Here is a 23,030-nt window from a genome sequence, read left to right as displayed (position 1 = left end):
GAATCCTCCAAACTGCTCATTGCTTATAATACAGCCAACTGTGTGCGTCCTCCTCCACACCGTACTGTACGTGCATGACAATTTTACAGTATGTTCAACACAAAGTTGGAAGCCACGGGTTGGCACGTGTGTTTATGTGCGTGCCTGCGTGTCCACTCCGATTACTGTGATTCAATGCAGTGGAAAAAATCGGGGTAAACATTCTTCTGAAGCCAATCAACAACATTCATCCATATGCTAGCATGCGATGCCACTGTACAATGCTTTGTTCAAAACCACTCAGGCGTCCGCATGCCTGCTGAACTCTGATACACACACTTTTTATGACGTCACGTGAAAGACGCATTCCTGACAAGAAGATGGTTTTGGTGCAATTACAATGACTGTACAGCAGTTTAGATTAAGAATTTAGCAGGGATTAGTGCATCATGTGTGTTACCGTTTGATTTGTTGAATGTCTTGAAAGATATTTAATTTGTGTAGTTAGGATATGGTGGGCGGGGGTTGGGAGGGGGACCAGTTTTGTGTTGCTAGTTAGTATTGTATGTTTTTGTATTCTTTGCATTTGTTTTTGTTACCTGTGTCTTATGGTAGCAAAAGGATGGAGCAATGAATAGAGTTGCATGCACAGTATGTCTGCGAACAAATTGCTCAATACAAATATTTGAAAAGCAAAGTCGTGCACGCCCATGTGCCCATGCGCGCACGCACACACGCACGCACGCACGCGCGCGCGCACACACACACACACACACACACACACACACACACACACACACACACACACACACACACACACACACACACACACACACACACACACACACACACACACACACACACACACACACACACACACACACACACACACACACATTTTAACCATTTATTTATGTCCACATAAATCATGGTTAAAACATTTTCCTTGTTCTTTCTTTCTGTCTCTATTTCTCTTCCTGAAAACTACAAATAATGTGAGCTTCTATGCGATTCTTTTTTTTTTACACCTGTAAACCTGTGATGTTACAATAAAGTTTAAGTTGAACGATGCAATGGCTTTGCAGCTCCATGTGCTGTAGACATTCTACAGCTGACCTGGTGTCATGAAGGAAGGGGAAGGGTGGGGGGCTCAGAAAGAGCACAAAGAACCTGGAGGCAACTATTGGGTAACCCAGAACCTTAACCTGAAACTTTCCAGGACCCGTGAAGTTCTGTGACGGGTTTTTTGTTTCTATTTCCATTTAAAAACCTAATTAAAAAGTAAAAATAGCCGGTCCCTTGTGGACCGGCTATTGTTGCTATTTTTAAAATATGCTTAAAGAACAAGTTCTGGGTTCCCAGAACTCAGGCTTAGTAGCTACAACTACCTCCTGAGCAGGACCTAAATTAGGTTCTGAGAGAATCTTATCTGAAACCGAGCTGCAAGTGGAAACAAAATCAATCCAGAACCTTTGAAATACTTAACATGGCACGGCACGGTTTGCTTAGTAATGACAAAGAGCCATATGATGGAGCTAAAGTATGAAGGCCTCTCAGGGAGAAGGATGACGCTCCAGGACCTGAACATAAGGCCTGTTCAGCCTCAGCTGGGTCTCATATGTGATGGTGTCTGATGTTAGACCCCCCCTAACACCACCGCTGGTCTCTGTGATGAAGTGTCCATGTGTATCTTAAGGGGAATGCCTAAAGAGCTACGTATTCAGCACCCCAGTGGACAATACCGCATGCACACGCACACACTCATACACACGTTTGCATTACTATACATGTGAGGACATCAGCATTTTAAGACGGCAATTTCATGAATGCCATTTTCAAAACAGAAAATAACTAACCCTAGGTAGATCTGCTATTTGCATAACACCGACACGCAACTAAGTATAAAACAGGCGAAACTCTAACCCCACCTCCTAAATCTAACCTCTAAACTCCTAATCATAACCCAACTGTAAACCTACTGTAACTCTAACATAACCATTTCTCTTGGAAAATGGTCCTCAAAATGACTATTCGCACATTCTACTGTACTGGTGGGGACATTTGGCCGTCACAAGTATAGTAAAACAAGTAAGCCTACACACACACACGCACATGCACGCACACGCGCGTGTGCGCACACACACGCGCACACACACACACACACACACACACACACACACACACACACACACACACACACACACACACACACACACACACACACACACACACACACACACACACACACACACACACACACACACACACACACACACACACACACACACACACACACACACACACACACACACACATTTCTGCTAGCTATTATCAAATACCAAAGTTTTGCCAACATGTATGCAATTTATGCAAGCCTCAAGATGTGCGTATAATGGACACACAACTTCTTTCGGGGCTTGTTTATCAGCCTACATGTGATTTCTCTCTTGAGGAACACAGGTCACAGGGGCTGCTATACTCATACAGTAAAACAATCTGTGCATATGAATGTGCTTTATATAGTTACACATTTATATGTATTAGGCTGTGGACCATTCCACATTTTTCAAGATTTTCAAAAATGTTCACGAATAGCAGATCGACAAGCTCACTCACAACCTAACTTCAACTATTCAACACGTCAACAACGCTTTGAATAGTTGAAGCATAATATAGGGTTAAAGTGTTAAAACTGATTTTGATGCCATATTAACACATTTTGTTGGGGGACCCCCTGGAACCGCCTCAAGGACCCCAGGGGGTTCCCGGACCCTACGTTGAGAACCACTGATAGTGGATGACTTGAGACATGACACATCATGGGTTGATTGGGTTCAGTGACCCGTGAGGCTTAACAAGAAAGTCTTCTATGAATAATCAAGTTTGCTGAGGTTGTGCGAACCGTCTTCTTTGCAACAATCGCGGAGAGAAAAAAGTCACCACAGTTACTGCAGTTAGAGGGAAAACATTCAACCATAAAGGACGACAGACACGTCACAGCATCGCAGTGACAAATAACCCAGCACAGATATAGGCTTTAAAAAGCGAGATTGAACACAATTCAATGTGCCAATAAATCTGTCATGTGCACACATAAAAGGTCATGCCGAAGACAGTACAGTAGATTCACTGTCACACGCAAAGATCAGTGGCTTCAACGCATTTCAAATGGTGCCAAGTCAGTTCATACAGGTTTTCTCAGACAATTATTTTAGTTTTTGAAAGTCTAAGTTTTCAATTTAGTCACCCTAAAGCCGATCTGGGTACCCATTCGGTAAAAAAGGGGAGGAGGGGGAATATTTTTTTTTCCTTTGTTTCTGAATCTGTCTTGAGAGATTACCCTAAAACAGAAGCCTGTGAACAAACAGAATACCACAGCTACAATGTAAATCTGCCTGTCTATCTATCTATCTATCTATCTATCTATCTATCTATCTATCTATCTATCTATCTATCTACAGCCACAAAGCCTATATGGAGTCCATATGGACAGTGTGTTGGCCAGGGGCCTAGAGAGGGTCCATCTCTTGGCACAATGAAGACAGGAGGAGGGAGCCAGGGGGACAGGGAGGAGAGAGAGAGAGACAGGAAACAGTACACAACTTCCTCAGACAGGATGCTGGAATCGAATGCCTCAAAGACATTAGCGAGTCCGTCACACAAACACACTCAACTGTCTTTAACACATTACTGCAGGGCCCACAGGGGACCGCTTCAATGTTTTTCTTCCCAACGTTCCCATACATTGCATTACTTTACATTTGAACTCGATGACATTAGGTTTGCAACTAACAATGATTTTCCAAGCGATTTTCCTATACTTTTTAGATTCATCAAATTATTGAGAAGCACATTTCTAATATAGTTTTACTTTTTAGTTTATATTTGATTAACCAGTTTGGCATAATTGTATACTTCGTCGCACAACAGTGTCGTGCAAAAATTGTGAAAATAGCAAGATACAAGCTTACAACGTGTCGCAATGACACACCACATATTTATACATAATTGTTTTTTATTATTATTTGATTATTTAATAAAATTATCGTTTATCAAAAATATAATTGATTAGTTCGATTAACTGTTGCACCCCCCTAGATGACGTGGGAATGCTGGAGCTGATGAGTTTTGTTGTTTTGAAACACAGATCATCACAGACACCCATGTAGGTGTCAGAATACTCTCTCTGAGGAAAATGCCAGTCAAGTAGGCTACATGTAGGCTGCCTTAAAATAAAGACAGACAATGTAATAATTATAATACTAATAATACTAATATACTTAAAATCTAGGATGGGCATTGATGGAGATACATTCAAAGTTAAATGTGCAAAAGAGTTATTTTCTTTTCCCTTTCTTTTCAATACGTTCATACTGTACAGTACAGTAGGCTACCTTGTGCCAGCACTACTTTTGTGCACTGTTGCATACTACTGGTATGTAATGTAATGAGCACCATACCCAGTGCTGCCATCTGCTGTACACTTTGTATTACAGGCACATTTTAGATGTTTTGTTCTTTACATAACATTGTAATGTTCTTATTTTGATAAAACCCAATTACTGAATGCCAGTCTCCAGTCTTCAGAATATGTATGACACTGATTTACTATGACACTATGGCACATTAAGGAGTCCACCAGTACAGTGGTTCTCAAGCTTTTTAGGACCCCCATAACTCTGAGTGTGTACAAATGGAACCAAATGGACCCGTGTCCAGTATACTCTCAGAGTTAGACCTATAATGGTTGTTTAGGGCTAGCTCTTTGTGTGTTTGTGTACTCATTTTGTATGTCCATGGCAAAAATGTAATGTTGACACAAATGTACACAAGCCAGCATGGTGATGACCCTTGGTCACAGCTAAACGCCCATTCACTGTTCATGGTTAAGTTAAGTTATGACACACATTATTGGTGTAAAATGTAACGGATAAAGTAACTCCAACGAGTCCAGCCTGCAACCACTTCTCTTCTTACTATATGTTCTAGCCCATTAAAATGGTTGAAAATCACAGCGAGTCGTAAAAATCTTCTCTTATATGGGGGTCCCTGCCTGGCATATCTTTTCAAATGGGGGTCCACGGGCTAAATAAGTGTCAATTTGGGGGTCCTTGACATGAAAAAGTTTGAGAACCACTGCTCTAGTCTAGCCCATTTGCCAAGCCAAAGTGCAGTAACTACGTTTTTGGACACACCGACTTATTTGTGTAACCCAAAGGTCAAATTAGCCTTTGTGATTTTGGGGGATAAACAATTACCTCAAGAACAGATGTAAAATTAGTGTAATATCACTTACATGCCGATATCTCATTTGGCTGACCAGTTGAATCACTTTTAAACCCATTTTCAGTGATTTTTGGTTTCGTACTGCACTTTGCCTTGGCAGGGCAGCATAGCTCTAGCCAGGTAACTCCGGAACTGTCGTCTCTATCTATATTACAACGGGGACCTTTTTTCATGCTGCACACAACAATGAGAAGGGGCGGTCAGCATGAGTTACTACAGTGTGGTTAATGCTGTCTGGTCATGTTTAACCGCATGTTTTCTCTTGGCATTTTGCGTCCATAAACTCTCGCTGTATCTGCCAAAAAGAGCGGAGAGATCGCGCGTGTATCTGTTATTTGAGGATCTGATTCGATATGGGAAAACAAAGCAACAGATCAAACGGGACAGCTGGCTGCATGTCTTCGATGTCCCCAAAAGGTGACTTTTAATGTAATCACTTGAAGCCCCGTTTTTAATGTTAATTTTATTGTTTTTCTTAAAAGATCCACATGCAGTGGTGGAAAAAGTACTCACATATGTTATATTATTATATATATTACACAGACATGATTGAGTACAAATAAGATTTAATTGCAAATCTCTGTGTTGTCAACCATCAGATGGTTCTTGCACTTCTATGCAGTGTCTGTTGTGTGGAATGGTGTCCTTATAGCCCTGTATGTCAACCATCCCTACCCAGTATGGTTGACTGACATACTGGGATTCTTGACCGGTGTGCCGAGGACAATAAGTCAAGGTAGGTTCAACACATTACAGCATTACATAATTTAATTCATCATTTAGTGGCATCTAATTAATGCAGTGGTTCTCATACATTTTCATGTCAAGGACCCCCAAATTTATATGTACAGACCCCCATCTGAAAAGATGTTGTGCCAGGGACCACCATAAAAGAAGATTTGTGTTCAAAAAAATCAAAATTATTCCACATCTTCCCACAATTTATTGTACTATCTACAAGCTTGCAATGTGTCGCATCGTGAGGCGCAGCTATTTTTGAGTAGCTCAGGTATATGATAGGGTTAAAGAGGCTAAACTGTTCCTTATTTTGCTGGGGACCCCCTGAGTCTCAGTTTGAGAACCACTGATCTAAAGTGTGTACAGTGTGACTGTGTTTCTGTTCTGTTTGTAGAACATTGTCGTTGTGTTTTTTAGTTCCACAGGCGTCTACGTTGCTCGTGCAGCTGCTGCTGTGGCTCCACTCCGTCAGGAGACTGTTGGAGTGTGTGTGTGTGAGTGTGTTCTCTGACGGGGTCATTCATGTGGTCCAGTATGCGTTCGGTCTGGGCTACTACATCATACTGGGGCTGACGGCCCTCTGCTCAGATCACCAGGGAGCTGGACAAGGTGAGACCAAAAACATACTCGTCTCTCAGTGTAGAATATGGTGATTCTCCATGATCGATACTGTATAAAGTTAGTGGCCAACTTTATTTGTATCGCAACTTTATGCATAGGTGGAAGTGCTTCACAATATTGATATGTTTTGTTTGATTGCATCATGGACTACTTTGGAAATAAGTGTTTTAGTAATGCTTTAAAGTGCTATCCTCTGGATTTTAACTCATGATACTTTTTTGAGTTGTTGTTTTAAATTAAAAAAATATATTAAATCTAATCAAATATACTTACAATGTAGATTATTATTATTAATAGCCTAATATTGTAACAATTCTATCCACTAGCAATGCATGGCCTCATGGCCAGAATTCAATTGGAATCACTGTGTGGCTTCTGGCCCCCAGTCTCAATGGACCAGAAAGCAAGCACATAGATTCTCAGCTAGGCACCTAATCTGACAAATATAGTGAATATGCTTCTATTCCCTGTTCAGGAGCTCCTGAGGTCCCCCTCCCACAGTTGGGTTGGCTTCATGTTGGGGGAATCATGCTTTTTATCGGTGCCTCGTTACTGCAACACCGCTCTTTGGTCCAACTAGCCCGGCTTCGCACAGGAAGCTCAGGTAAACCCACAGAGCTTCACTGCACTGCTTTAGTAGCTGAATGGCACAGCTCTTCCAGTATGCACCAATGGCTAATAACACTGCTGCTGGCATCCAGCACCTGCACTTCTTAACCACTTTCACCCTGCTGTCCCTATTTTTGGGCATGTCATTAGAGCCGAAAATGTCCAAACATTTTCCAAAATAACAAGAATATTATATTTTTAAAATATTTATTTTGGTCGTACAACAAAGTAAATACTATTACTATTTACATCTGGAAGTGTAGTATCCTATAAATGTTTAGAATTTTAGTGCCAGATTCAGCACAGTTTCTAGAAATATTTCATGGTTAGGGAAGCACTCTGAACACTGCTGATATCCACATGATTCTGCAAACTCTTTTTCAACTCTCTTTCAACCAAAGCCTGTGTACTAACATAATGACCCAGTCATCAGACTTCCTATTCATGTTTTTCTTTCTTAGACTTGGATTTCTGTTTTATTTCTTTGATTCTGATTCTGCTTTTTTTTTGGCATGAACATAGAGAGACCAAACCAGGACAAACTCTTTGTATACAGTATCTTTTTTATTTCTTTTTAGTTCTGACATTGCAAACAGTAATGTTATTAAACGTAGTGGCTCTTTCTCAACAGGAACAGTGGAGACACTGGCTCACAGGATGCCAAGCGGAGGCGGGTTCGAGTTTGTGTCGTGCCCCCACTACTTTGCAGAGCTTCTGGTCTACGTGTCACTGAGCCTGGTGTCCGGAGGCCTGTCTGTCACCTGGTGGCTGGTTGTCCTCTACGTGCTCTTCAACCAGGCCCTGGCCGCACAGCTCTGTCATGAGTTTTACATTAGCAAATTTGACTCCTACCCAAGACACCGCCATGCATTTATACCTTTTGTATTGTAACTTGTAACGCCATCCTTTCATGCATTCCTTATTGGGAAAAGAACAATGTGAACCAAATGGGAAAAGAACAATGTGAACCAAATGGCAGAAAGGTTCCTGGACCAATATGGATTCTTTTTGTGGCAGAAAAACGAACAAATAACACTATTTCTGTTCTCAACGAATGCCTTGCCCTTGCCCGCTTGTCATCCGTTTGCTAAGAGCTGTCAAGAGAGAAAAAGCCTGGTTGTGCTGGACTCCAAAATGTGAATGTGTGTAAATAAACATATGAACGTGAGGCAGGGCATTGCTGAGTATGCATGCTCAGTAGAAACCCTTTCCTGAATAAATTAATGCTTTTTGTTTTCAAATGGTTTTGTCTTCAGATAATTGCACTGTCAAAACAGATCCCAACCGGGACGATTGCAACAAAGCTGGTAATTGAACAAGGTGTGCTAAGTGTGGCTAAGCCATTAACTACTACAGTGTCCCCTAATAAGGTATTTTTCATAGTCATAACAGGAACTTGACAATTGAATTCTTTATTTATTATTTCACTGTTTTTGGTTTCTCTGTTTGTTGGCTCACCTTTTGTGGCAATGGTGGTTATCAACCTCCACCAGTACATTTTGGTACAATTGTGCCCAGAAAAAAAGATATCCCAGGACACCAGGAAGATACATTCAGTCAATTCAGTTTTAGTAAACAGAGCAAAATACTGCCTCATTTTCAGACTGTTCTGATAGTGACAGAATTATGTGAATTTGGGAGTCAGACTTCTTTGAGAAGGGGAAGAAAGGTTATAACTAGCATCTCATCACTAACCGATAAAGAATACTATTTATTTCAACTGAGAAATACAAAATACATTGTCATGAGATTGATAATGAGCCTAGAATGAATTCAATTCATTCTAGGTTAGCTTTGACTGTACAACCACTAGAGGGCAACATTTGACACTGATTTCCCCAATTAACACAGGAAAACCCTATGGGAAAAACTTGTAATTGTATGGTTATTGTCCCATTCCCATAGTTATAATGGATTGTTTACATTACTGTATTGTTCAGACTCATTCTAATAGTCAATCTAAGTACTAGTACTGATAAATCAATAATTAATGCATTCAAAGACGTTTTACACTTTTCACACTAGTCAGACTTCACTACTTCACAGTCAAAATAATAGCAAAAAAATAAATAAATCCTAATAATCCCGCATTGTGAGTCTGTGTATAGGCGGCCTGCGCGACACCGTCGTACGAAGAAGTATAAACCACGCCTGACTGTACAGTTCCTACGTACAGTTTCCTTTATTTTGAGAGTCTCTCAAGCTTGAACACATTTTCCATGACATCACAAGATTGACAGCGGGCTCAGTCAATCAACGTTACACACAGCACTTGCGTCAAAAACGCAACGTACACGTCACCCTTCCGACGCTCCAATCACGAGGCTGCTTTCCTCTCCCCGTCCAACCAGCAGGTTTTCCTCTGCCTTTAGTTCCGCTCCATGGGAAGAAGCATCGCTGAAGAGCAGCTTCTGGAGGAAATAAAACAACAAAAATAAACAACAAATCTACCTCAGTAGCATGAAGTTAGCAAACGATGTCAAATGATTCACAAGAGACAGCTGATAATTAACGCCGCAAACTCTGTAATTCGCTTTAATTAGTGAGAGAAGCGGTGGGGGTTGCGTCGTGGTCGATCCCCGTGTAGCAGCTTTGTTGTTGAGAGATGCCTGCTCTCATGGTGTCTGGCAGAGGAGCCGATGGAAGGAGTGTGATCGGCGTCCTGCTGCCGCTGCTGGCCGCCGCGGTGCTGCTGTCAGCCGGACTGGTCTCTGCCATCCCGGAGGAACAACACGGCAATAAGGCGCTCCCAGAGCAGCCCCAACAGGAGGTACTGTACACGACACTAGTTCTCAACCTTTTCAGGCCGTGATGACCCCCCAAAATAATCATATTTGAACTGGGGACCCCCCAAAATAATCATATTTGAACTGGGGACCCCCCACCCTGACAAGCACTTGGAATGTAGGTCCATGAGTTGAGGCATTCAATTTAGTTTGAATGTATATTTGATCTACAAGCTCACAACGCCTTAGCCCCTTTCGGGACCCAGTTTACCTTTTTTGTATTTGGGAAGGCGGTATACCAGGGTCCCTTGTTGGTTAGAACACGCTCTCTCGTACCGGCGGCTACCACTGTCTGGTCTCGGGCGTACAGCTCGTCGCTTAGAAGTTGCAGAGATTTCTCAAAGGTACCAACAAGAGCAATACTAACACGCGAGAAAGCGGCATCAAAAAGCGGGGATCGGCGATGCCGTTTAACATTTTTAATAATTTAGTAAACCTTAAGCTCCTTTCTCACACTCTGCTCCACTGCCCATGTTCCGCCCCCCCGCGGTGACTGACAAGCTGCGCGTCCTACGTTACTGCCTCTGATTGGCGAGCTCCTACACGCTTGCATGACAATCACAACGCGGGGAGGCGGGACATGGGAAGTGGAGCTGCAGGAGCAGAGTGTGAGAAAGGAGCTTAAGGTTTACTAAATTATTAAAAATGTTAAACGGCATCGCTGATCCCCGCTTTTTGATGCCGCTTTCTCGCGTGTTAGTATTGCTCTTGTTGGTACCTTTGAGAAATATCTGCAACTTCTAAGCGACGAGCTGTACGCCCGAGACCAGACAGTGGTAGCCGCCGGTACGAGAGAGCGTGTTCTAACCAACAAGGGACCCTGGTATACCGCCTTCCCAAATACAAAAAAGGTAAACAGGGTCCCGAAAGGGGCTACTTCCCAAATACAAAAAAGGTAAACAGGGTCCCGAAAGGGGCTAACAACGCCTGAGCTTGTAGATCGGCTATTTTCTTATATTTATTATTTGGCCCATGTTTGACCAGTTTTTGTAGTATATTTTTGTTGATTACTTTGGATGCAGTAATGGTTTTTACTGAAATTGTCACTTCACTGTCATCTGGGGACCTCCCCCCATACCCGACCCCCATCCCCCTGGGGGTCCAGAGCCACAGGTTGAGAACCGAACCACTGCTCTAGGAGTCACTATCGCGTGCGTAACCTTAGTAATGCTGCGTTCACCATTCACACTGGCAGCTACATAAGGTACAGGCTACCATACCATTCTTTTTCAACAGAAGCCAGCGACATGAAGATAAAAAGTGTTTGGCTTCTGTTGAAAAAGAATGGTATCTTTGTTTTTATTAAAAACAAAGATACATCCAGTGTTTGTAGCTGCTACAAAGTTACAAAAATGTTGAGCTGGTTTCAACTTAAGCTACAAAGATGCAAAGCTACAGCGCTTTGTATCTGTAGAAGTGTGAACACAGCATTATACGGACCTGAGTTGCAACTGTACTTGCACTCTGCCCCCCACTCCCACTCTACAGCACATCTGTTGGCCAGAAATAGCCGATTTTCAAGCTCACAACAGAAGAGGGATGCTGGGGGTTCAAGTGGTCAATGACGGCTCACTGTAACTAGACTTAATCGTGCGGCGGTGTCTGTCGCTTGTGGAGAAGAACAGGTCGTCTAGCTAGTAGCTTGTGATCGGTTCTTTGTCGGCAAGCGACATCGTCGTATATTATATGCCTGCCTGCTGCAGATAGGCTAGCGACACATGCTAGGGCAGCCTGGGCAGGGCAGACAGTACAACATGGGTCTGATGTCTAGTCTTATTACCTGAATCTAACATCTGAGTCCATGTCAAAAGGACACGTCAGGGTGACATTTGTGATGTCACCTGCCTCAATTTGACTGAACCCGGCCTTGACTGACGTGTGTGATGTGAATGTGATTCAGATGGCATGTTGTTTAGACAGATGCTAGGTTTATGCTTGTTTACAGTTGGTATCCTAGTTCTTTTGAGGCACTACACTATTCTCTCTGCACTCTATGTGATTGTCTTGGTTTACCTACAATCCTAGATTACTAATTCCATGCATTTGATGGCTCTGGATTAAGAGCGTCTGCTAAGTGCCTAAATTATAATTGTGTACCCGGTGTTGACTAGAGTTCATGCTTAAAGCTTATTCCGAATTTGCACTCTGGACTAGAGCATCTGTAACCTGACTCAGCCAGATGGGGGCGAAATTGTGTTCACTATCCTTGAAGAACCTTCACTTTTAAGCAAACTTTATGTTCCATTCCTGTGGTTCTCAACCTTTTCTGGATCAGGGCCCACTCGAAAATCTCAAAAGCGCTCGCAGCCCACCCATCTGACCAGTTGGGTGGGCCCGCTGGGCCACATGCATTTTCAGAGCATGTGTATTGTAATGATCAGTCAATCGATTGGGAATGAATTAATGATATATTATCATTCCATAGGTTGAAAACCAGTGGTCTCTTCCATAACAAATGTCTGCTGTTTAAATGGAGTGTTTTTCTTTCAGAAGGTGCCTAGTCCCCATCCCATAGGGCCGGTGGTTAGTGAAGATGACCCCGGCAAACAGAACATGGGCTTCATTCACGCCTTCGTGGCGGCCATCTCTGTCATCATCGTGTCGGAGCTGGGAGACAAGACGTTCTTCATTGCTGCCATCATGGCCATGCGGTACAACCGGCTCACCGTGCTGGCGGGAGCCATGCTGGCACTGGGCCTCATGACCTGCCTTTCAGGTTGGTACAAGTTAGTTCTTCTGTGCTGAACCCAACTATTCTTGAGTCACTTAATTTTTTGTTGACCAGGGTCTCCCAGGGCTCTATACTTGGTCACTCTACACCAAATCTCTTTGGTGAAAATAGCCTATCAACAAGCTCACAACGCTTTATGAGCTTGTAGATCATTAACCACTTAAACCCCTATGTCTCCCTGGGCCCGGTTCTTGGTGTCTCTCTTTTTTTTTTTCAGTCTATAGTACACTAGACTGCCCCAACGCTCCTGATTTCGTGTATAGAGGGGCGGTTGTAAAGAGCCGGCGAGAGACTGCGGCTGATCCCATTGGTTCACCGATCTGTCCGTCAACCCCCGCCCCGTTAACACAACATTACGAGCGACGCCCACTGCACTCTGGTTGGTTGGGAAGTGAAACACTTCCTTATACCGAGTACACCGACGCGCTGGGCCAGGCTTCTATTTTTTAGCAACACTAAACAATAAAAGCCTGGAGATCGAGGCTAATAGTACACCAAATCTTTGTCGATAATAGCAAATGTTCTATTATTACATGTCCTGAATAGAGATACAAGGGTTCATGTGGTTTAACGTCACACTGCGAGTCGTTGTGAGCTTGTAGATGGGCATGCGAGTAAGGATGCTAGGGTCTATGTGGTTAATATTACTACCTCTGTCTCTTACCTCTAATATTTTACATTTGTTTGGATTCCCCCTCTCAGTGCTGTTTGGCTATGCCACCACCATCATCCCCAGAATCTACACCTACTACGTGTCCACGGCTCTGTTTGCCATCTTCGGGGTGCGGATGCTGAGGGAGGGCCTGAAGATGAGTCCCGACGAGGGGCAGGAGGAGCTGGAGGAGGTGCAGGCGGAGATCAAGAAAAAGGATGAGGAGGTATGCGGTTTGGTACTCACAGGGACGTCCTAGAGGTGTTCATAGCTGTGTCTCAGCTCGTTTTTTGGGGGGGGGTTTTAAACCCTTAAAGTATGCCATACCACCCATGACCAAACATTTGGTACAGACATACATCTTGTTGCTGTCGGGTGGAAACCTTGTATGTCCAATTTGTTACTTTTCGGGAAATGGAAAATGTCCATTTACATTGGATCCAATGTAGTTATTCAGTCATAAGCTATTGTAAATATATTTTCATGGGTTAAATATGTGTGTAGCCCACAGACAGACATAACTTTCACTTTCAAAATCTTTAAAAAGTAGCAAAAATAACAAGCTCACGATGCGTTGCGATGTGAGCTTCTAGATCGGCTGTTTTTGCTACTTTTGCACGACACACATACAAGGTTTCTGTCCGACAGCAACGATAAGCACAGAGAGATCCTTAAGTTTCACACTGGTTTGATAGAAATTGCCGTGTCTCGTCTTTTTGACCGCCACAGTACCAGCGGACTAAGCTGGCCAACGGGACAGCGGACGTGGAAGCCGGCACGGGGACCACCCAATCTGGGCGAAAGTGGCACAGCTTCATCTCACCCATCTTCCTCCAGGCGCTCACCCTCACCTTCATGGCAGAGTGGGGCGACCGGTCGCAGCTCACCACCATCATCCTGGGCGCCAGAGAGGTCAGTCGACAGCCTGACCTCTGTCGGGCTCCATGTCGTTTTAATCTCACAGCCGCTAAGCCCTATAAAGCCAATAATGACGTGCCCAAAACAGGGACACCAGGTTGAAAGGGGTTAATGGAAAAAGCTTTCTCTGACTAAATAAATACTGTTTTTCCAGGATCCTTTTGGAGTGGCAGTGGGAGGTACGCTTGGACACGCTTTGTGCACAGGACTGGCTGTGGTTGGAGGAAGAATGATTGCCCAGAAGATCTCTGTCAGGACTGGTAAGATAGTGATGATTCATGGATTTTATGGCTTGTGTTACGCAGCTAAAAAGCTTGGAAGTGGTTCATTCAGTTACAATGCTAGTTGTACTTTTGTGGAAATGATTTTTTTTGTGTCTCTATCTCCTCAGTTACAATCATTGGAGGGATCGTATTCCTGGCCTTTGCCTTCTCTGCCCTTTTCATCAAGCCGGACGCTGGATTTTGATCAAGCAAAAAAGACTTTCAGGCTCATTTTGTACATAATTGTAAAGCGCAACTCTGTTTCTGTAAAGAGGCTGTACTCTTGACTGTGTGTGTGGTGTGTGGATGAGAGCTGCACTCATAAGGGTGAGTGGGTGTGTGTGTGTGTGTACGGCGAGAGAGAGGAGTGTGTGTGTACGAGGAGAGAGAAGACTAGTGTGTCTGCGACCCTTCAACTTTACATTTTTTTCTGTCCTTGACAGAAGCGGACATGCCTCCCTCACACTAGAAACAATGTTTGCATATTGTTTATTGGGTCCGTTTAGTTTTTGTTTTCCAAAGCCTCGTTTATGATCTTATACAAGCCGACTACGTTCATTCGCCCCTTCAGCACAAGTCCAAGAGCGGTCAGGTGACTGTAGGCTTATTGAAGCAGAGGGTGGGGGGACTGGGAGCTGCTAAAGATCACTTTGAACTATTATCGACTATCTCTTCCAAACATTATAAAACGGTTGAAGATTAGAATAGTTATGCATTACAACCTGTTCTCTCTCGCTGACCACCATTAAATTAACCTCATTTTTTGGTAAAGGGTATGGCACTTCTAGCCACTGTGGCTTTAAAAACTCTAATAAGTGGTCCTACTTTCCCACCCCTTTATATTTATTAGATTAGATGAATGTAAATCCATAAATGCCAGTCGTGTACCCAAAATGGTGCTTCAGTGGTGTTCATAGTCTGGCCTAACTGGCAGCAGCAGACATCCTTCCACAAATTCTGAAGTATTTTTCTTTTTTATGTGAAGCAGTGAAAAATGTATTTGATTTATTTTATATTCATAATCGTACTTCACTGCCGACACAAGGATGGCCTTTTAAAAATGAGTCCCTGATGAGACCGCTTAGTCTCACCTTTCTCTAAAAGTGATTTGTATTTATTTACAACTTTGGAGCACGGAGATGAGTTTCATTTGTTTTTCTTTCGTGTTTTTCTTTGTACTGTAGACAAGGTATGAGTGGGGGATATTTTTAAATGTGCAGGGTGATGCTACACTGTCAATATTTGATAGGTTGTGCCCAGCTGTGAAAACATGTCTGAATTCTGTGATACGGATGTACAGTTGATTGATCCAATGCCTGACACTATGTTGCTCAATAAACATCTGTCTTGTGTCGACTGCATCCAAGACAATAACTGTTCAACTCCATCAATATTTAAGAGTAGTTCACCCAAAACATTCTATTAATTACACACATTATTTGGTTTTTGTCACATTCCAGTCAAAAATTTGATGACGTGCATCTTGGCTTAGGAATGTGACTAACTAAAAACTCCATGAATTCAAGGCTTCATGTGTGTAATTGATGGAAAATACGTATTTTTCTGGGTGAACTACTTGATGTGGTGCACAAAAATATCAGATCGCAATAGGGCTCTTTTCTACATGTGACAGTCTTACAACTGAGCATAAATTAAGCATAAGTGATGAGTCACTCTTTAAGTCAAGTCTTCATTGTGGCTGCCAAAACAAACAGAACAGGGATTCTGTGGCTGACAAAATAAACAGAACAGAGATTATGTTTTCATACTTAAGTATTATTTTCAAATTTGAGTAAGGGGAGCAAATGTCCAATACATTTGCTTTAAAAGGATCCATTATGTTTTCATTTAAGAATGGTGGTCTGGCTATTGAAATAAGCAGTACAGTGCAACAATTGCAGGGGGGTGTTCGTACGTTTTTTTGTCAAATTCCTACAGTGCATGGTTCACTTAGATTTGATGATCCATTCCACACCAGGGGGGTGTATATGACATGGCTACAAATTGAATGTTTGTTCTCGTGTGATTCCTGTGACTGGTACCAGAGTTATTCTGGCTACACAACTTAATACCTACAAACCCTCACAATTTAGTCACAGTGCATGTCCTACAGGTGAACAGCGGGTGGCAGCAGAGGGCTGGTGAAATCACAGCCCGCCTGTGTCAACATTTGCTATAGTCTTAACTTCAGATTTGCAAACTATAGATTATTTTCTTTCTATCAATTACTGTTTCAATTAACCAAATGATAGAAAATAACAGATCTGCAGGCACCAGCTTGTAGATCAGCTAAATGTTCACCACTTTTCACCTTCTATTCACCTTACATCATGAACATGCCCAAAATATTGATAGATTAACAGATTACATGATTGAATTACCAATTACTTTTTTATAATCTATTTAGTTAGATTAGGTGTACCAGATTCTTTATTTGCGCCGTGCACTGTGCTGGTCGATTTCATGAGCCAAACGAGAACGCCACACAAAAAGGTTAAATGATGGAGAGACGAGAGAACACCGATAGACATTCAGAGTTTCTAGTGTGTACATCAGAACTACAAGAACATTGAACATAAGTCTCCTCACACATACTGTAGGGCGTTCCAAACACATACTGTAGGGCGTTCCAAAACAAGTGCCATAAACCATCCTCCTCTTTGGATACAAAACATTTTCCCTCATCTTTAAAATCCGATTTATACTCAGTCGTATGACGGTCTGCCTCACCAAAAACAGCAGATCTACAAGCTCACAAGCTTCATGATGCGAGACGTTGTGAGATGGTAGATCTGCTAATTTCAGCGAGGGACACTGTCGTAGCCTACAACAGTGTATAAATTAATCATTACTCCTGCATCTTATTTTTTTCTTACAGTGTTGGAAAATCCCAATACATTTTTTGAAATCCAAGATTGACACTTTTCATTTTAAGACTTTTTGTTCCTTCTTCTTCCCTACTGGGTAAACAATAAAATTATCATTGTGTGGTCTTTTTGGTATAAAAAAAAGTATATCCATCAATCAATATCCTTCCACAAATGAAAATAATTAAAATTGGGAGTGAAGAATTATAATTCATCAGTTTGAAAATACAAATATTTTTTAAAATATTTTTAAAATATAGACCAGTTTGAAATGAGTGTCTTTTGCAATAACCAGGAAGGTGAGAAGAAACCAACTCTTGTTGTTTTTTGGGCAAATGAATTCAACAGTCATCATGTGTGTATGTCACAGTTTGTTTAAAATCCTTCACTGGAAAACACATTATTGGAACATCATGGTCTTTGTGTGTTTGCACGGCGTATACTGCAGCGCAATTACAGTGTTTGACGTCATAGTTTTATCTATAGCTGAGGTCTATTTTGGCCATAGAAAAATAAGCTATGTCTATGCTTTATGGTTATATTTAATAGATAATACATTGTGCAAACGCCTCTGTCGCTGTACATCTCTCCCATGCTATAAGTACTATAATGATATTTAATTACATTCATTCAGGTATTGCACTACCTAGCCCAGTCCAGAGTATGCTGTTCAGAACAGTGATCATCTATGATCACTCAAGGTTATATTTCTGTAACTAACTAATGTGCTGTGACATTAGTTAGTACTGATATGCATTATAGCACCACAGTACATTTGAAACGAATGGCTGTTTACTGACTAAAAGGTCCATATTGTGAGATCTAACAATATGCAGCCAATGCAACACAGCCAGCCAACAGCCCAGCAGGAGGCACCATTTGTTTGTGAGGTTGGTTATTGAAGTTGGTTTATTTTGATGATTTGCTTAGTTCAGTGGTTCTCAAAGTGTGGTCCAGGGACCCTCAGGGTTCCTTGAGGGGGTTCCAAATTTATCCTTACAGGTCTGTAACTCTGAAAGTGTACAAAATGGAACCAAATGGACCCGTACTCTCAGAGTTGCTATGGGGTGTCCTTGAAATAAAATAAAAAGTTTGAGAACCACTGATTTAGTTGAAACGTGAACAATAAATGAATGAATGTGGTGGCTTCGCTACGACACAATGCAACATTTTGACACTGATCGGCTAAAGCCCTGTTGGCCGATGACGGGCTGAAAGCAGCTCCAAAAAGAAGTTACAACATTCCACTTGAACAGCACTACACAGCACAACCAACGACTTCCCACCACAAAACTCCAAACACAAAGCAACATGCAAACCATTTCCATCATAAAGAGACCAATAGCGATTTGAACGGGTCGGGCGCTATTATTATTCAAATACAAAACCAGACGCGCTCTGAAATGATTGTCAAAAACATCCAAATTAATCTGGTGAGAATGAGAAGTTGCGTATGACAGTGTCGCGAATGTGACGCGTTGTGAGCTTGTCGGTCGCCTATTTCTGCTGTGCGCGCAGCGGAGCTGAAATCTGGCTTAACCTGTAAACCGTGACCTTTGCACTAAATTGAACATTCTCCAATATCTAAAGTGCCATTCCACAGAGAACCATGTTCCACGTAAATTAAGAAAAGAAACACAAGCGTCTTGTTCCCCCAGAAACACTTGCGTTATGAGGCAAGCTACTTGCCAACCAAGTGGTAGCCCTTACAGAATTGAAAAGGGGGAGTACACATAATGTACACATAATGCATACGACAGCTGCAATAAACTCCCACGGAAAACTCCATGACATCTCAGAACACCATTCCATCCTCCACCAAGGCAAACTTTAATACAGGCAAAAACACCTAATCAAAACCCATACATAAACGCAAAGTTAGCCTTCCCCTGGGCTTGTGGGTATGTTATGCAGAGCCAGATGCGGCCGCCGTTGTTGAAAACATGGGAGAATATTTCTTCCCTGACACTCAGTCCCAGATTGATACTATGACCTGGTAAGAGGCGACGTGCGTGTGCGTGTGTGTGTGTGTGTGTGTGTGTGTGTGTGTGTGTGTGCGCTTAATACTATACTTGAGGACCAAACTGTATGTCCCCCAAAGTATAGTAGAATTTGAGGGGACAATTTTCTTGGTACTCATAATTATTAGTTATTTTTGGTTACAATGATATTAGATTTAGGGGTTGGTTTATACTTAGCCTGATTTATACTTAGGGCCGGTGTCATGCACTGAAAATAGCTGATCTACAAGCTCACCTATTAGGGGTAGAATCTTTAAAAAGAATCTAAAAGGTGGATGTCCCCACAAGTATAGTAATACAAACATGTGTGTGTGCTGTGCATGTGTGAGTGCATGCATGCGTGTACGATACCCATGGGGGTTCACTCAGTATGCCAAAGAAGGAAGCAACAATTGAGGGGGATACATTTAGAATGTCTTCAATGGCTTTATGTTACTTAGTTAAGAGGAACAGGTATGGCTTCTGTTGTGCCCTGCTTGTAAATTGGGTAAACTGAGCAGTCTGTCCCTGCAGCAAATTGTCAAGAGAATAAATACAACCTGATAGGTAGGAGATCACAGCCACCTCATGGGAAGGGCTATCTGCTTTTACCCATTTCCCCTCAGAGCTCCAACATGATGGTGGGTGGGATGTACACTTACTGTAGGTCTGTGACACTGACAGTGGTGGACAGTAAAGAAGTACATTTACTCGACTAGTGTAAACGTACTTATCGAGTAAGTACATTTTCTGTACTTTACTTGAGTATTTGTATTTTTGGGCACTTTTCACTACATTTCAAAGACAAATATTGTACTTTTGACTCCCATTACATTTCTAGGAAGGGAAAAAGGACATTATAAATGAACCACTTTAAGCCATAAGCCCCATTTCAAATATAGGAAAGAAAGTAGATTTTCAAGCTCACAACGAATCGCGATGTTACCCGTTGTGAGCTTGTACATCTGCATATATCAATATTTTTTGGTTATTGAAAATGTCCAAGTGTCAAAACAGCAATGCATTGATGTTACGGTACAAAGAAAATGTACTTTGTACTTTTGAAAAGTTCAGATTTTTTTTAAGCAAGTACTCCAGGTGGTTCAAAAAGTTACAGATGACATTAACATTTATGTAGCCTAACCTATCCTGTGATAGATTTTTTTTTAAATGCTGATTTGGCTGCTATCTCCATACCACATCTCAAAGCCATATTGTAGTATCTTTGTAATGAGGTATAACCACTAACAATACCTCTGTATGGGCCTGGGTATATCAAAACCCTAATACAACTGAAGCTCTTGAAAAGGGTACTGTGCTGATGTTCATGCATTATATGGGTAAGAAAATCAAAGAGAAGAATTGAAGAACAATTAGTTAAGTCAATATTACAAGGAAAAATGAGGCATAAAAAAAAACAAAGTTTAACTTGGCAATGTTTTCACGGGATACACACCTACCCCGGCAGACTGGACTCACTTCATTAACTGAATCAGTGACAGATTCAATTACCGACTTGAACGGCGAGTTAAACTCCTCTGCCTGTTTTGCGGCGTAAAGCTTAGCGAGATTCCAAAAGCGTCTCAAAGTGCTTCTAGCGTTTGTGTGTGTGTGTGTGTGTGTGTATGTGTTGGGGCGGGGGGGGGGGGGGTTGGATACATGGATGTTTGTGAGGATTGAACAAACTGTGACACAACCAGCAGCATTGGCATCGTCTGCTATGCAAACATTTAAAGCCTGATTTACTTAGTTGCGTTCCGGTGACGACATCAACAAATTGCATCTACAAGCTCACATCGTGTCACGGTGTGACACGTTGTGAGCTTGTAGATCGGCTATTTTTCGGTGCATGACACGATGCGCAACCAAGTATAAATCAGGCATAACACATCCCCTCAGAGAAAACAGGAAATCCGTCAGAGAACATCAGCAATGGAGCATGTTAGCTTCTTTCTTTTTTTCTCTGAGCACTAGAAAAGAAAGAAGCATTTTCAAAGCTACAAATAACAGACTACACTTATTTTCTGTTCATGCATCATATAAAATATTAGTTTCTCTTTCTTTTTCTCCATATATTTACACATTATCTTACACGTAAATGTTCTGTACAGTTAAAAGTTCAATCTACATGACAATCTTAAAAATATTTTCTGACCCATAATTACTTTGACATGAAAGAAGGGGGAAAACAAAATAAAAAATTGTGGGAGATATTATAACATAAAAAACCCAGAAAGCATGCCGTCTGCTGGTTCGAAGGGACTTCTTTGAAGCGTGGACAGAAAGCTCCGGTGCATGTTTACTGGACAGCTCTGCATAAATTATTCCTGTTGAGGCTTGACCAGAGCGTCCACGCCACGCACGCACACTCACACTGTCAAGGGCCAATGGGTGGGGGAGGGAGGGCGATGAGCTCAGCCTGGCACAGGGGATCATGCCACCAACCCCCCGTCATCTCAGAGAGAGTAGGTGTCGCCTTTGGCCCGGCAGGTTCTGGAGCCGGGGTGGCGAGCCGGAGCCACTCCGAGACACACTGAAGGCGCACTGTACTCACATGGAGTTAAGTGCAAAAGATCGGGGTAGGCGGGGGCGGTATGGGCGGACAGACGCCCAGCGTTTCTCCAAACGCGGGTCTCAGTACTGTGCTTTCAGCACAACTCCGAATGAGTCTCCTCCATCGTAAAAAACGAATAAACAAACAAAACAAAAAACGTGCCCGGCGCCTGGGTTTGGCTCGATGACAGCTTTTACTGTGGCTGCGTGACTGATCGCTCGTCCGGCCTGTGAGAGGCCTGCTGCTGCAGTTGCTGTTGCTGATGTTGCTGCTGTTGTTGGTGCTGTTGTTGTTGTTGTTGTTGTTGCTGTTGTTGTTGTTGTTGCAGTTGCTGCTGCTGCTGAAGTTGCTGTTGTTGTTGCTGCTGTAGCTGCTGTTGCAGCTGCTGCTGCTGCTGCTGAAGCTGCTGTTGTTGCTGTTGCAGCTGCTGTTGCGACGTGGCAGTGAACGTGCCCTGCTGTTGCAACGGGAAGGCCGCCTGCAGGATCAGCTGTGTGGACTGGTTTCCATGGAGCAGCCGAGGAGCCTGGAGCATTCATTCATTACAATGAATTAATTCACTTCATTTATAGTACAATACCTTAACAGAAAGAATGTGGTTACCATTTTGTGTGTGTGTGTGTGTGTGTGTGTGTGTGTGTGTGTGTGTGTGTGTGTGTGTGTGTGTGTCTGCTGCGGACCATTCTGTCTCGCACTCTGTGCTCAAAAATGTTGCTTTAGACGAATGCATTGTTATCTTTACTCTGAAAGCGAGGTTGCAGGTTTTACCATCTAAACTTAACCTCTCCATCTGGTTTCCAGGCAACCATGCCCCTCACTGTATACATCATGGCCATGAACAAATAGCTGAAACCATGTCCCACATCTTAAATGGGTGCCATGTATACAGGGGACTCTACATACATGACAGAATTTCACATATCTGACTCCCCCCCATTGTTTCTTTCTTTCTCAATTATTTTCTTTTCCTTTTCTTGAAACTGCAAACGTAGGGTGCTTGTACGATATATAACCTTTTACACCTGT

General features: G+C 42.5%; 3 protein-coding genes across 7 annotated transcripts in view; 2 read left to right on the top strand and 1 right to left on the bottom strand.

The window, feature by feature from the left end:
* The first annotated feature begins 5,458 nt into the window (after positions 1-5,458).
* On the top strand, positions 5,459-8,474 carry srd5a3 (steroid 5 alpha-reductase 3). Its single transcript, XM_080430314.1, has 5 exons — positions 5,459-5,682; positions 5,865-6,001; positions 6,421-6,612; positions 7,100-7,228; positions 7,865-8,474. Exons 1-5 carry the CDS (start codon positions 5,471-5,473, stop codon positions 8,122-8,124), a joined length of 930 nt encoding a protein of 309 aa, XP_080286440.1. The 5' UTR covers positions 5,459-5,470; the 3' UTR covers positions 8,125-8,474.
* Positions 8,475-9,601: 1,127 nt separating this feature from the next.
* tmem165 (transmembrane protein 165) lies at positions 9,602-15,937 on the top strand. Its single transcript, XM_080429981.1, has 6 exons — positions 9,602-10,003; positions 12,510-12,735; positions 13,453-13,628; positions 14,132-14,314; positions 14,475-14,580; positions 14,712-15,937. Exons 1-6 carry the CDS (start codon positions 9,839-9,841, stop codon positions 14,786-14,788), a joined length of 933 nt encoding a protein of 310 aa, XP_080286107.1. The 5' UTR covers positions 9,602-9,838; the 3' UTR covers positions 14,789-15,937.
* Positions 15,938-16,259: 322 nt separating this feature from the next.
* Positions 16,260-23,030, bottom strand: part of clocka (clock circadian regulator a) — a 52,253-nt gene continuing 45,482 nt past the window's right edge. For all 5 annotated transcript variants that reach the window (XM_080431734.1, XM_080431733.1, XM_080431735.1 and 2 more), the window contains exon 24: positions 16,260-22,530. In XM_080431734.1, the coding sequence (XP_080287860.1) occupies positions 22,198-22,530 (333 nt within the window). In that variant the 3' untranslated portion in view covers positions 16,260-22,197. The remainder of the gene's footprint in view (positions 22,531-23,030) is intronic.

This window comes from Gymnoscopelus braueri, assembly GCF_963280865.1.
Source record: "Gymnoscopelus braueri genome assembly, chromosome: 6".
NCBI classification, from domain to species: domain Eukaryota; kingdom Metazoa; phylum Chordata; class Actinopteri; order Myctophiformes; family Myctophidae; genus Gymnoscopelus; species Gymnoscopelus braueri.
The sequence above is the reverse complement of the archived record's forward strand: the minus strand, read 5'-3'. Positions and strand labels throughout refer to the sequence as shown.